At 43.7% G+C, this 15,699-nt stretch overlaps 1 protein-coding gene across 1 annotated transcript; it reads right to left on the reverse strand.

Moving 5' to 3' along the window:
* Positions 1–467: 467 nt before the first annotated feature.
* On the reverse strand, positions 468–4,606 carry foxe1 (forkhead box E1). The gene has a single exon (XM_008121291.2). The coding sequence runs from the start codon at positions 4,388–4,390 to the stop codon at positions 3,512–3,514; it is 879 nt and encodes a 292-aa protein (XP_008119498.2). The 5' UTR covers positions 4,391–4,606; the 3' UTR covers positions 468–3,511.
* Between the last annotated feature and the right edge of the window lie 11,093 nt (positions 4,607–15,699).

The following is a 15,699-nucleotide window of genomic DNA, read 5'->3' on the forward strand; positions in this document are numbered from 1 at the left end:
TCTGGAATAAATAGAATTCCCTTTCCACAGAAATTCAGAGGTTAGTTAGAGAATTATTCTTCTCAGTAATGGGGTTTATTTTTAAAATATAGGAGCAATCTGAAATCTAAACTATTACTGTCCTCAAAACTCAGTATCATTTTAACTGTATGTACAGATCTTTCTTTCCTCGACACTCGGTTCACATGAAAAATTGGAGTTTTTTTTAGCGAAGGTTACCATACAGAGAAGCTGGTTTTGAATTCTTAATGACACAGTAGCAGCTTGGGGTCATCCCTATTCTGACCAAACCATTTGTCCAGTAGCCTTTCCACTAATTGCCTCACCAACCAGTGTTGGGACAATAGAAAAGTCCTGCTTAATTCAACAAGGATAGGAAGAAGTTAAGAGGATGATTGAGGAGAAAATAGGATAGTATAGTAATTCTACCTTCCCTGTAAGGTTTCTTGTTTAAAAAATCATTAAAATGTTTGTTAGACTTTTAATAAGTATCTCTAGACAATTAACAACAAATGCTGAGAGGCTGAGAGATAAATTAGTCTATATATTAATGTATAAATCTTGAAATAAAAAACAACCAACTTATTCATGGGTCGATGTCAGTACTATATCTTATCTCTTACAGAAAAGGAAACATCACTTCTCTGAATAGAGATTAGTCTGTACCAACGGAACTTAAAAGAAGCACCGACCCCCACTATTCTCTCCGCTATGATGCCACTTCTGGTCTTTTTGAATGCCTCAGCGGAGAGATGGTGGGGGCAGCATCCAGAAAAGGCTGGCCCTGAATTGGCACCAGTGCTCTCCCCTCTCCATAGAATTACCCTCGACTATTCACAGGTCATATCAAAATAAAAAATTTTGACCCTAAAACCTGTCCTCAGTTTATACATACAGTATATTACACATGATTATAAACACAGTATGCTCAACATAGGGAAATAGCTGTGTTCTTTTGCAGGCATTTGCTTCATAAAGCAAAAATCCCTGATAAGACAATGATTTTTTTTTTGTTGCAACATTTCATCCTTAAGATGTTAATAAATGTACAGTACTATTATTTGGCTATAGGACCACTACCTATATTCTCAAACTCATGAAAATAGGGTGGACATTTGACTCAAGTTGTTGTTCAAATCATCAAGAAGCAGTTTCTTTTTCCTGTTGTAAGGAAAATCTACGTATCTACAAATAGTATCCACAATCAGTAGAGCTGTCCAGCAAAGTCTATTTTAAAAGTATTTTATTACAGTCCCAAACCCATCAGAAAACAAAGCTATAGAGAGCATTTATCTGAAGCATTCAAAAGGAAGTGTGACTCACTGACCCCAAATGTATTTGTTCAAATGAATTTGTGAGTCAGTGAAAATGTGGAATTAAGGATATGAAGCACACACCTGCGATAGTTATTCATACTTTGATAGAAACCCGGCTAACCTCGGAAAATGGAAGAAAAAGAGTGGCTGCCTTTTACTATTGAGACAACTTCTGCAGCATATCATTTGAGAAATGTAGGCAGCCCACAAAGTCAAGTAGGAAAGAACAGATAAAGGAAGACCAAACGTTGACTTGAAAAAGCTGAGATGTTCACATTTTACAGTCCTGCCTGAAAATTTTTTTCCATGGCTCCATCTCCGCGGACCACTGAATGCAGCTTCAAACTGTGGTGGCCAGTTAACAAATGACCACAAAAGTGAGTGAAAGAAAGCAAGCTCTTAATGTGTCTCTGAGGTCCCAACTATACTGCCATATAAAATCCAGGTTATCTGCTTTGAACTGGATTATATGGCGGTGTAGACTCACAAAATCCAATCAACACAGACAACACTATGTAACAAAATTTGAAAAAAAATTGTTCCCGGTTTGAAAGTGTTATTTCTTGTTTAATTGTGTAGTACTTACTTTGAAAGTAGGTGCTATACTCCAGAAACTTGGTTTTTGTGGCTGCCACAAACTATGTTGAATTGGTTGAGACTCTACAAGATATTAATGAAAAAACTAAAGCAAAATGTGCTGTAGCAGGATGTTCCACAACAGTAAAACTTTTGCAGGGGTTGCTGAGTTTTTCTGGGCTGTATAGCCATGCTTCAGCACTATTGTCTCCTACAGCTCTCCTACAGACCTTTTCATCAGCCGCTCCGGCTGGATAGGGCTCTGACAGCTGGATCAGCTGTTGAAATTTAACATACAAGTGAAGACCTATCTCTTCCGGCAGGCCTACCCAGACAGTTTTAATTCTGAATTTTAAACTCTGCTGTATACCTGGGTTTTTTTGTGTGTATTTTGATACATATTTTATGGAGGTATGTTTAATATGTGTATTTTACAGAGTGTTTTAAAATGATTATGTTTGTTTATGTTTTAGTAATGCTGGGTTTATCGTGTCAGAAGCAACTTGAGAACATACTGTAAATCACTTCTGGTGTGAGAGAATTGGCTGTCTACAAATACGTTGCCTAAGGGATATGATAGCTGGGAGGCTTCTCTCATGTCCCCGCAAGCTAGAGCTGACAGATGGGAGCTCACCTTGTATCACAGATTCTAACCAGCAAGCTTCAGGTCAGCAACTCAACCTTCAGGTCAGTAGTTCAGCTGGCATATGGGTTTAACTCACTGAGCCACCATGCAATTTCTGTAACCCGTCTCAAGCTGTGAGGAGAGGCGGGCACGAAATTATTATTATAGCCTGAAAAACTCACAGCAAACCACGAATGCCTTTGACAACACAATGTTTTTGAAGTTTAATAAACCTTTTCCATGTTTTTATGATAAAACTAATTAGAAAAGGACATTTAAATCATGTTACATAGTGTCATCTGGATTAGCAGTTTTGATAATCTAGATCATATGGCAGTGTAGATCCAGCCGTGGTTTGAGAAATCATCAACCGGGCCTCAAACTGGTTTCGGGATTGGGTTGCTGTGGGCTTTCCGGGCTGTATGTCCATGTTCCAAAAGCATTCTCTCCTGACATTTCGCCCACATCTACGGCAGGCATGCTCACAACCTCTGAGGATGCATGCCATAGTTGTGGGCAAAACGTCTGGAGAGAATGCTTCTGGAACATGGCCACACAGCATGGAAAACTCACAGCAACCCAGTGATTCCGGCCATGAAAGCCTTTGAGTTTCAGGATTTCCTGTGTCCAGTAATCAACTGCACAGTGAAACCCCTTTCTTCGATACTGTCTTAAAGCTGCATAAAATGGTTAGCATAGATGTCCAGTCGTGTCTTCCCAGTATCCCCTCTCAGCATGGTCATTTTATATCATAGTGCAGTAGTCACGGGACCAGGGGCCACATTTCTGTCAACATGTCCCACCTCGGTTCCTTTCACAGGAGCACCCAGTGTGGTCACCGAGACCAAAACGGTGAAGCCAGGTTGGGCAAAGCCCTCCTCACAGCACAAAGTCGACATGCTTTAGACAACAGCACAGCAAGGCGGCGACGACGACATGGGGCTGCTTGGGAGGCCCATTTTGGACTTCTGCCTCATGCTGCCATGTTCTAGCTTCAGATGGCAGAAACAAATCTGTCTATGCTGCTGGGGTACGTGGAGTGCCGCAGGTAGGCCCCGGGGCCACTGAGTTGCCCTCCGGCGGCACCGTAGCTGTGGGCCAGCGAACCGTAGCCATAGAAGTCCACGGTGTCACCACTGAGGGGCTGCGAGGCGGGCACCCCGAGGTGTGCAGAGGTGCCAAAGTTGCTTCCACCAGGATAGGCGCCTTGGTTGAGAGGGTAGGAATACGGATGGGCGCTGTGAGGCCTAGCCAGGCCAGGGCCAGGGGCGCAGCCTTGGCTGGAGTAGGCCCCGGGCCCTGTGAAGGCACAGTGGTTGCCAGGCGACGGTGACGTCACGTCTGGGGCCATCTCCAGGGCGAAGAGGGCCGCGGGCGGAGGCGGGAAGCCCACGGGCGCCGAGTAGGCCGCGGCGGCGGGGTCCTGGGCGGCGTAGGTGGAGAGGTCCCCGCGCTTGAAGCGCTTCCGCCGCCGGAGGAAGCTCCCGCTGTCGAACATGTCCCGGGCGCCGGGGTCGAGGGCCCAGTAGCTTCCTTTGCCCGGGCGGCCGGGCTCGCGGGGCACCTTGACGAAGCAGTCGTTGAGCGTCAGGTTGTGTCGGATGGAGTTCTGCCACTTGCGGGGCCCCTCGCGGTAGAAGGGGAAGCGCTCCGTGATGAAGCGGTAGATGCCGCCCAGCGTCAGGCGCCGCTCCGGGGAGGCCGCGATGGCCATGGCGATCAGCGCGATGTAGCTGAAGGGCGGCTTCCCGCGCGGGACCGGGCGCTTGCGGCGGCGCCCCGCGCCCGCTCCCTCCGCAGGGCCCGCCTCCGCCTTCCCCGACGACGACGAGGCGGAGGCGGAGGCGGCGGCAGGGGCGCCCTCGGCCGTCATCGCCCGCTCCAGGGGCCGTCGGACACCACTCCCGCCTGGAAACACACAAGCAGAGCTGCGCACTTGTCCTCAGTCAGCCTGCGTCTGGCCCTCCCTGAGGCACCTTCTCCAACCAGCCTCACCTGGGCAACTCCTTCACTCCCAGCCGCCCTCCTGCCCTGCCTTAAAAGGGGCGGGCGGGACTCGCCTTGGCCCAGCCAGAGCCGAATGAAGGAGACGGCGCCCCGAGGGCTCCTCTGGCAAAGGGAGGCAAGCCTCCAGGGGACCCACCACGCCCCAGGGAGGGAGGGAGGGAGGGAGGGAGGAAGGAAGGAAGGAAGGAAGGGAGGGAGGGAGGAAGAAGAGAAGGAAGGAAGAAGAGAAGGAAGGAAGGAAGAAGAGACGGAAGGAAAGAAGAAGAGAAGGAAGGAAGGAGAGAAGGAAGGAAGGAAGAAGAGAAGGAAGGAAGAAGAGAAGGAAGGAAGGAAGAAGAGAAGGAAGGAAGGAAGAAGAGAAGGAAGGAAGGAAGAAGAGACGGAAGGAAAGAAGAAGAGAAGGAAGGAAGGAGAGAAGGAAGGAAGGAACGAAAGGAAGGAAGGCAGGAAGGAAGAAGAGAAGGAAGGAAGGAAGAAGAGAAGGAAGGAAGGAAGAAAGGCAGGAAGGAAGAAGAGAAAGAAGGCAGGAAAGAAGGAAGGCATGAAGGAAGGCAGGCATGAAGAAAGGAAGGATGGCATGAAGAAAGGAAGGAAGAAGAGAAGGCAGGAAGGAAGGAAGAAGAGAAGGAGGGAAGGAAGGCAGACAGGAAGGAAGGGAAGGAAGGAAGGAAAGGAAGGAAGGAAGAAGGGAAGGAAGGAAGAAGAGAAGGAAGGAAGGAAGGAAAGAAGAAGAGAAGGAAGGAAGGAAAGGAAGGAAGGAAGGAAGAAGAGAAGGAAGGAACGAAAGGAAGGAAGAAGAGAAGGAAGGAAGGAAGGAGGGAAGAAAGGAAGGAAGGACGGAAGGCAGGCATGAAGAAAGGAAGAAGAGAAGGCAGGAAGGAAGGCATGAAGAAAGGAAGGAAGAAGAGAAGGCAGGAAAGAAGGGAAGGAAGAAAGGCAGGCAGGCAGGCATAAAGGAAGGAAGGAAGGCATGAAGAAAGGAAAGAAGGGAAGGAAGGAAAGGAAGGAAGGAAGGAAGGAAGGAAGAAAGAAGAGAAGGAAGGAACGAAAGGAAGGAAGAAGTGAAGGAAGGAAGGGAGGAAGGAAGGAAAGGAAGGAAGGAACGAAAGGAAGGAAGAAGAGAAGGAAGGAAGGAAGGAGGGAAGAAAGGAAGGAAGGACGGAAGGCAGACATGAAGAAAGGAAGAAGAGAAGGCAGGAAGGAATGCATGAAGAAAGGAAGGAAGAAGAGAAGGCAGGAAGGAAGGAAAGAAGGGAAGGAAGAAAGGCAGGCAGGCAGGCATAAAGGAAGGAAGGCATGAAGAAAGGAAGGAAGAAGAGAAGGCAGGAAGGAAGTAAAGAAGGGAAGGAAGAAAGGCAGGCAGGCAGGCATAAAGGAAGGAAGGAAGGCATGAAGAAAGGAAAGAAGGGAAGGAAGGAAGGAAGGAAGCCATGAAGGAAGGAAGGACAGAAGGAAGGACGGAAGGAAGGCAGGCATAAAGGAAGGAAGGCATGAAGAAAGGAAGAAAGAAGAGAAGGAAGGAAGGAAGGACGGTAGGTAGGCAGGCATAAAGGAAGGAAGGCATGAAGAAAGGAAGGAAGAAGGGAAGGAAGGAAGGCATAGAGGAAGGAAGGCATGAAGAAAGGCAGGAAGGGAAGAAGGGAAGGAAGGAAGGCATACAGGAAGGAAGGAAAGAAGGAAGGGAAGGAAGGCATGAGGGAAGGAGGGAAGGCATGAAAGAAGGCAGGAGGAAGGGACGAAATTGTTAGATATGTAAATGCTAGATGTGTGTGAAAGGCCCCGTGCCACAGACGAACTAATCCGTTTGGAGAAGTTTAGCCTTCCTTTTCAGCATAACATTAGCAGGGGAAAACACAATGGGGAGGGAAGGAAAGAGGAAAGGAAGAAGGGAAAGGAAGGGAGGAGGGAAGAAAGGGAAGGTATGAAAAGGTGGAAGGAAGGAAGCAGGGAGGGAGGGAAGGATAGAAGATGGGAAGGGAAGGAAGGAAGGAGAGGGGCATATATATTTTCTTATCCCTTTCCTCCGCTTCTTGTGTTTTTCTCTCTCCTTTTTCCTTCCTTCCTTCCTTCCTTTCTTCCTTCCTTCCTTCCTTCCTTCCTCCCTCCTTTCTCCCCTGCCCTTCTTCCTCTCTTTTCCTTTCATCTTCCTTCCTCTCCTCCTCTATTCTTCCTTCCTCTTCTTCAATTTTCCTTCCTTCCTTCTTCCTCCTCCTTTTATTTTTTTCCTCCCTCCCTTCCTTCCATCTTCTACCTTTCTCCCCTTCTACTATTTTCCTTCCTTCTTCCATCCTTCCTCCTCTTTTATTCTTTCTTCCTTTTCCTTCTTCTCCTATTTTTTCCCTTCCATCCTTCGATCTTCTACCTTTCTCTCCTCCTCCCTTTATCCTATTTTTCTTTCTTCTTCCTTTTCCTCCTTCTTTTCTATTCTTCCTTCCTTCCTCCTCCTCCTATTTTTCCTTCCTTCCTTCCATTCATCTTCTATCTTTCTCTCCTCCTCCCCTTCTATTTTCCTTTCTTCTTTGACCTTTTTCTGCTCCTCCTCCTCCTCTTCTATTTTTCCTCCTTGCTTCCATCTTCCTTTCTATCTCCTCTTCTTCTATTTTCCTTCCTTCCCCTACAAAAAAGAGAAAGGGTAATCAGAAAATCACAAAAAAAACCCTCCGTTATTGTTATGGGGTGAAGTTAATGTCTGTCAAATGTCAGTTGCAGCCTCTAGTGAAAGTGGTTGAAGCCTTCTATTTAATATATTGAGGGTTCAATGAGAAGATGAAGTGGAAGAAGGAAGAGAAAGTGTTGATTGCAGATTCCTGGGTGGGAGGGATGAAGACATGACAAATTTCGCTCCCCTATCATAGCAGAAGGAGGTATGTATCACCCAGTGAAACTGAAGGACACTTCAGGACAGAAAAGACTGAGGATGCATCAGGTGAGCATGAAAGTATCATTCCCTGCAACAAGGTGTTGTGAAGCTCCCTTTCAGAAGGAAGGCTAAAATTGGAAGTGTGAGCAGTTTGTGGGTCTGTTGATCAGTGCAGGGGCTACACCAGGTACAGAAGCTGTAACAGGAATCAAATCAAGTCATGTTTAGGTGCTTCTGAAAAGCATCTACCCGGCTGCTGGAAAAGAGGCAGCTGAACTAAGTCTTCCCCAACCAGTAACCCTCAAAAGGTGTTAAACTACACTTCCTAATCACCTCCCAACAAAGGACTCCCCCAGGTGGGAAGCAGCCAGACTTTGAAGCTATTCAATGCTAATCAAGCTGGCCAATTGCAACATTCACACTTGCCTCAGACAGACAAGAGTTCTTTCTCCCACCTTGAACATTCCAGAGATATATTAACCCCACTTGCCTAATTTCTAATAGACCTCACAACCCCTGAGGATGCCTACCATAGAAACATCAGGAGAGATTGCTTGTGGAACATGGTCATACAGCCTGAAAACTAACAGCAACCCAGTAGTAGTATAGTTTGGGTGTTGGAATCCATTCAAACATGGAAATCCACTGGATGGTCATTCTCTCTCAGCCTCAGAGGAAAGGAAAAGTGAAGCCCCTCTAATAATTTATCCCAATAGGAGTCTTCCTAATTGACTTCAAGGCATGTAACAAGAATCAGCCAGTCTACATATCTTAACGTTTACTCCATTCAACTCAGATTGATCTGAAAGTGCAGGCTTAAAACTAAATTCATAAAGAGACAAGAGTTAAGTGGCAATTCACGACAATATATCTAAATGCGCTTTTTTTAAAGGTGCCTTAAAACCTTATGCTGTTTGTATAGTGATGGGAGAGCAAAGAAACACTTCTTTCAAAACGTAATATGCAAGGGGTTTTTTTGTTTTTGTTTTTTGCAAAAGCCAACTCTATTTTGCAACAGAGCAATGGAACTGGAGAAAGCGGAGACCGCCCGTCTGTTGATTTTATTGAGAAAATTATTATTAATTAAGGATATTATTTGAAAACACAGAAATGCTGGACCACTCTAAAAACTACTATGTCAGACTACATTGAGAAGCCATTGAAATTCACAAGTATGTGGACAGAAAGGAGGAAACCATGAACATGAACAAAATCTGGCTAACAGTATTTAAAAAAAAAAACTCTAGAGGCAGGACAATAAATAAAGAACAACGTTCAAAAACGGGAATTCCAGACAAGAATCATCAGGGCCAGCTAAGACTTTCCAACAAAGGATTCCTCCAGGGAGTGAGCAGCCAGATCTTGAAGCTGAAAGGCTTTTCAGTGCTAATCAAGGTAGCCAATTGAAACATTCATACTTGCCTCAAACAGTCAAGAGTTCTTTCTTCCACCCTGGACATTATTCCACAGATATATAAACCCCACTTGCCTAGTTTCCTACAGACCTCACAACTTCCGAGGATGCCTGCGATAGATGTGGGCAAAACGTCAGGAGGGAATGCTCCTGGAACATGGCCGTACAGCCCGGAAAACTCACAACAACCCTGTGATTTCCGGCCATGAAAGCCTTCGACAACATATCGGGGAAATGTTTTTTTCCTCCCTTATGTTTTGGGGATGTGGTTCCAAGTGTAATCGGAGAGGAAGGAGGAGGAGGTTATTCGGTATTAACAGGCTTCTCGAAAAACGTAAACGTATTATAGTAGAGTCTCACTTATCCAACGTAAGTTGGATATCCAACATAAGTTGGGCCGGCAGAACGTTGGATAAGCGAATATGTTGGATAATGAGTTAAGGAAAAGCCTATTAAACATTAAATTAGGTTATGATTTTACAAATTAAGTACCAAAACATCATGTTATACAACAAATTTGACAGAAAAAGTAGTTCAATACGCAGTAATTCTATGTAGTAATTACTATATTTACGAATTTAGCACCAAAATATCACGATGTATTGAAAACATTGACTACAAAAATGCGTTGGATAATCCAGAACGTTGGATAAGCGAATGTTGGATAAGTGAGACTCTGCTGTACTTATGTTTAGTTAAAAGAACTAGAAACGTTTCCATTGTAGAGTGCGGTAGGGAAGAGCCTTGAAATTGTTGTACACGTGTAATTCAAAGAACTGTTCCCAAGATCGCAGCCTCCTTTTGAGGCATTGCAAAACAATGCGAGTTTCACAGGCGTTATAACGTTCTCGCGTGGAAAAAAGGAGGAAGAAAGATAATCCAGCCGCACTTTGAAAGATTTGACCGAACTGTTTTAAGCAAGAGTTTTCGAGGATTTTCACCCCCTTCCTCAGAATCACCGAAAGGGGTTGTTTCCAATGCGTTCAAAACGGGTTATATTACATCATTTGCCAACTTTGAACGGTAGGAATTGGGTGAGAGGAGAGAGTGATTTATTGGATTCTTGTGAGTTTTTCCGGGCTGTATGGCCATGTTCCAGAAGCATTCCCTCCTGACGTTTCACCCACATCTATGGAAGGCATCCTCAGAGGTTGTTAGGTCTGTTGGAAACTAGGCAAGTGGGGTTTATATATCTGTGGAATGTCCAGGGTGGGAGAAAGAACTCGTGTCTGTTTGAGGCAAGTGTGAATGTTGCAATTGGCTACCTTGATTAGCATTGAATAGCCTTTCAGCTTCAACTGCTTATTGCTTGGGGGAATCCTTTGTTGGGAGGTGTTAGCCGGCCCTGATTGATTCATGTCTGGAATTCCTCTGTTTTCCAAGGTGAACTGAACCACCTAAACTGGACTCTATAGGCCAATGGCGATTCCACCACAGACATTAGAAGAGCTGCAAGGCAAAAAACATGCCATGGGAGTAAAGACAAAGATCCACCCAGAGGAAAAATGTTCTTACCATACATCAATGGAACCACTGACCACATAGGGAAGCTGATGAAGAAACACAACCTACAAACTATGTATAGACCCACTAAGAAAATCCAGCAAATGCTACGTTCAGCAAAGGACAAAAGGGATCTTCTCATATCTGTAGGAATCTACCATATACCATGCAGATGTGGACAAGTCTCCATAGGGACCACCAAAGGCAGCATTGCCCAGACAAGAATCAAGGAACAGGAAAGGCACTGCAGACTATCTCAACCAGAGAAGTCAGCCATAGCGGAGCACTTGATGAACCAACCTGGACACAGCATGTTATCCGACAACACAGAAATGCTGGACCATTCTACAACCACCATGTCAGACTACACAGAGAAGCCATTGAAATCCACAAGCATGTGGACAATTTCAACAGAAAGGAGGAAACCATGAAAATGAACAAAATCTGGCTCTCAATATTAAAAATACTCTAAAATCATGACAGTAAATAAAGAACAACACTCTGAAAACAGAGGAATTACAGACATGAGTCAATCAGGGGCAGCTAACACCTCCGAACAAAGGATTCCCCCAGAAAGGAATGAAGCTTGCAAGGCCATTAATGCTAATGAAGGTGGCCAATTGCAACATTCACATTTGCCTTGGGCAGACAAGAGTTCTGTCCACCGTGGACCTTCCACAGATATATAAACCTCCCATGCTTAGTTTGCAATATACTTCACAATCTTTGAGGATGCTTGCCATAGATGTGGGCGAAACGTCAGGAGAGAATGCTTCTGGAACATAATCGTACAACCCGGAAAAATCACAGCAACCCAATTAGGGAGTTGCGTGGATACTACGCTTTCGGTTTTGAATTTTTTTCCCCCTGGAAACATAAATGGGTATTTTAAGTTTGTCTGACGTCGAGATGAGACGAAAGGGTTTATAAACAAATATGATTTGCTCACGATTACAACCAACAAAGGGTTTTTAAAACCTTATTTTGGAATGGAAGAACGAAGCCCGCATTCATTTTGGGCGAAGAAACGCAGGCGGCTGTATCTTTTGTTCCATTTCCAAGCAGAGAGCCAAGCTTTAGCCTGTAAAAGGGATCTTTTTCAAATTCACGGATTTTTAGCATGAACTAAATCTCTTCTTCCAAGGTATTGATGGATGCACAGTATTCAAGGCTCAGATATTTAAGCAGAGTGAAACATCTCCCTTAACACGCAACTCGTCTCCAAGAATCGAGGTAACGGATATAAACAGCGTTCAGAATCACACTAGAGAAAAAAAATCCACTTAAAATACGGTTTCTGCCTCCTGCAGAATTCTGGGGTTTGTAGTTTAGTGAGGCTGTTAAAGGCTCCTCCCTAAACTACAAATCCCAGAATTCTGCAGGAGGCAGAAACCGGATTTTAAGTGGATTTTTTCTCTAGAATTTATTCTCTTTTCCCAGCCAGATACATATTTTTTCCCTTTAATCCGACCCTTTTAACTGTCATTAGGTGCAATTGTAAATCAGTTGGAAAAGGAAGCCTACTCCATGACTTTAAGAAAAGAGAAGACCCATTGGATTACACGAGGTAACAAATTTTGAAAAAAAAATAATGTTCTGTTCCTGGTTTGAAAGTGTTGTTTCCTGCTTAATTGTGCATTGAAAGTAATTACTTTGAAAGTACAATAGAGTCTCACTTATCCAACGTTCTGGATTATCCAACGCATTTTTGTAGTCAATGTTTTCAATACATCATGACATTTTGGTGCTAAATTCGTAAATACAGTAATTACTGCATAGCATTACTGCGTATTGAACTATTTCTGTCAAATTTGTTGTTTAACATGATGTTTTGGTGCTTAATTTGTAAAATCATAACCTAATTTGATGTTTAATAGGCTTTTCCTTAAATCCACCTTATTATCCAATATATTCGCTTATCCAACATTCTGCCGGCCTGTTTATGTTGGATAAGTGAGACTCTACTGTAGTTGCTATACTCCAGGAACTTCGTTTTTTGTGGCTGCTACTAACTATGTTGAATTGGTTGAGAGTGGGTGAGAAATTGAAAAACTAGAGCAAAATGTGCTGCAAGATGTCTTGCAAAAACAAAAGGTTTTTTTTTTTTGCAGTTGAATAAATTTTTCCATGTCTTTGTGATAGAACCAATGAGGAAGTGATATTTATAACCCAGGAACAAAAATTGTATTACATAGTGATATTAGGGGGCCAAATAAGGACATTCCCATCATGAAATTCTGCCTACATTACATTTCTCTTTAAGCCCTCAAACTTCCTAGCATGGCACAAAGCCGAGACATGGAAAACTCTTTAGAGCTGCAATGCTTGTACAATATTTGGCTGCCTGATGTCTCAGCCTCCAGGTGTTTGGATTTCAGCTCCCAGAATCCTTGACCACTAGCCAAAGTGGCCGAGGCTGCTGGGACTTGAAGTCTTTTTAAAAATAACCTGGAGTAACAATGGGAAGGCAGCTTGGATGTGCAGTGTTCCCTCACTACTTCGCGGTTCACTTTTCACGGATTCTCTGTTTTGCGGTTTTTCAATAAACTCTAAAAGATTATTATAAATCATAAAAAATTACAGTTTACAGCCTGAGGAAGGAGAAGCCAAAGGGAGAAAAAAGGAGCCCAAGCGGCAACGGCACGATTGGTTGATAAAGACTTAAAATAGTGTATAACTACTAAAATAATGTATAAATAGTAAAATAAATCCCTACTTTGCGGATTTTCACTTATTGCGGGTGGTCCTGGAACTAACCTCTGCAATAAGTGAGGGAACACTGCAAACATTTGAGTCAGCGTATATTATTCCCACTGCAGCTATTTATGCACATTTCTTCCCGATGTTTGGAAACACAGTAACTGGAAGCTGGGAACTGAGAAAGAAGCCCGGATGAAAGGCTCCATTCCTAATGCTAGGCTTCCAAGATAGCAAGAGAGTTTGGTGTTGCAGGATAAACAATAGGGAACAGCTACCAACAATTTGATGTTCTACCTAAATATCAAAGCAGGGATGAAAGGGCTAAACCATGCTTTTCTCTGTAAAATTAATAGATTGTCTCCATTAAACTTAACTTAAATGGTCCATGCTAAATATAATCATCTAGAAACAAAAATTGGGCAAATTCTACAATATACGATAATTGCCTACAGAACTGTAGATGGTCAGAGGTGGAAGGAACCAGTTATCCCAGGGCTGATGAAGATCTGTAAAATAGCAGAAATGGAGATACTATGGTGAGCAAAGAGAAATCATTGACTAGCTTTGAGAAAGATTGGGACCCGTTCATTACTTTTTTTCACAACCATGAAGGAAGAGTACCTATAACGTGTGGGACTCATGAAGTAGTAGAGCAGAGGTCCCCAAACTTTTTAAACAGGGGGCCAGTCCACGGTCCCACAGACCGTTGGAGGGCCGGACTAGAGTTTTAAAAAAACTATGAACAAATTCTTATGCACTCTGCACATGCCTCATTTTGAAGTAAAAACAAAACAAAACGGGAACAAATACAGCCTTGATGTTAATAATAATAATAATAATAATAATAATAATAATAATAATAATAAGGGTTGGAAGGGAGCCCTTGGGCCACTGAGTCCAGCCCCCTTCTGCCTTTGTGCACCCAAAGCACAAGCAAAGCAACCCTGACAGATGGCCTCCCAGCCTCAATGTTAATAATAATAATAATAATAATAATAATAATAATAATAATACCCGGTGGTGATGGGCACATTGGGTGCCGTGCCAAAAGATCTCAGCCAGCATTTGGAAACAACAGACATTGACAAAATTACGATCTGCCAGCTGCAAAAGGCCACCCTGCTGGGATCTGTGCGCATCATCCAAAAATACATCACACAGTCCTAGACACTTGGGAAGTGTTCGACTTGTGGTTTTGTGATATGAAATCCAGCATATCTATCTTGTTTGCTGTGTAATAATAATAATAATAATAATAATAATAATAATAATAATAATAATAATAATAATAATAATAATAATAAAGAGGGTTGGAAGAGACCCCTTGGGCCACTGAGTCCAGCCCCCTTCTGCCTTTGTGCACCCAAAGCACAAGCAAAGCACCCCTGACATATGGCCACCCAGACTCAATGTTAATAATAATAATAATAATAATAATAATAATAATAATAATAATAATAATAATTCTGGCAGAATATGTCAAGCAAAGTGAAGAACCTGCTTTGATTGAAGTCAAAAATCAGAAACTCCTCAAAGCACAGCAGACAAAAAACCAGTACAAGAAAGCCACACTACAAACTAGAGCTGACAGCTGGCACAACAAAACATTGCATGGAAAGTTCCTTGACAAAATTGAAGGAAAAGCTGACAAGGAGAAGACCTGGCTCTGGCTCACGAATGGGACCCTGAAGAAGGAGACAGAAGGCCTGATCCTTGCAGCCCAGGAGCAAGCCATCAGAACAAATGCAATTAAGGCCAAGATCGAAAAATCAGCTGATGACCCAAAATGCAGACTGTGCAAGGAAGCTGACGAAACCATTGATCATCTCCTCAGCTGCTGTAAGAAAATTGCACAGACAGACTACAAACAGAGGCACAACTGTGTGGCCCAAATGATCCATTGGAACTTATGCCTCAAGCACCACCTCCCAGCAGCAAAGAACTGGTGGGATCACAAACCAGCAAAGGTCGTGGAAAATGAACACGCAAAGATACTGTGGGACTTCCGAATCCAGACTGACAAAGTTCTGGAACACAACACACCAGATATCACAGTTGTGGAAAAGAACAAGGTTTGGATAATTGATGTCGCCATCCCAGGTGACAGTCGCATTGATGAAAAACAACAGGAAAAACTCAGCCGCTATCAGGACCTCAAGATTGAACTTCAAAGACTCTGGCAGAAATCAGTGCAGGTGGTCCCGGTGGTGATGGGCACATTGGGTGCCGTGCCAAAAGATCTCAGCCGGCATTTGGAAACAATAGACATTGACAAAATTACGATCTGCCAACTGCAAAAGGCCACCCTGCTGGGATCTGCACGCATCATCCGAAAATACATCACACAGTCCTAGACACTTGGGAAGTGTTCGACTTGTGGTTTTGTGAAACGAAATCCAGCATGTCTATCTTGTTTGCTGTGTCATACAACATCGTTGTGTCAATAATAATAATAATAATAATAATAATAATAATAATAATAATAATAATAAAGAGGGTTGAAAGAGCCCCTTTGGCCATTGAATCCAACCCCCTTCTGCCTTTGTGCACAAAAGCACAAGCAAAGCACCCCTGACAGATGGCCACCCAGCCTCAATTTTAATAATAATAATAAAAAAGAGGGTTGGAAGAGACCCCTTAGGCCAACTGCGATCTGCCAACTGCAAAAGGCCACCCTGCTGGGATCTGCACGCATCAT

The sequence above is a fragment of the Anolis carolinensis genome, chromosome 2 (genome assembly GCF_035594765.1).
Source record: "Anolis carolinensis isolate JA03-04 chromosome 2, rAnoCar3.1.pri, whole genome shotgun sequence".
NCBI classification, from domain to species: Eukaryota; Metazoa; Chordata; class Lepidosauria; order Squamata; family Dactyloidae; genus Anolis; species Anolis carolinensis.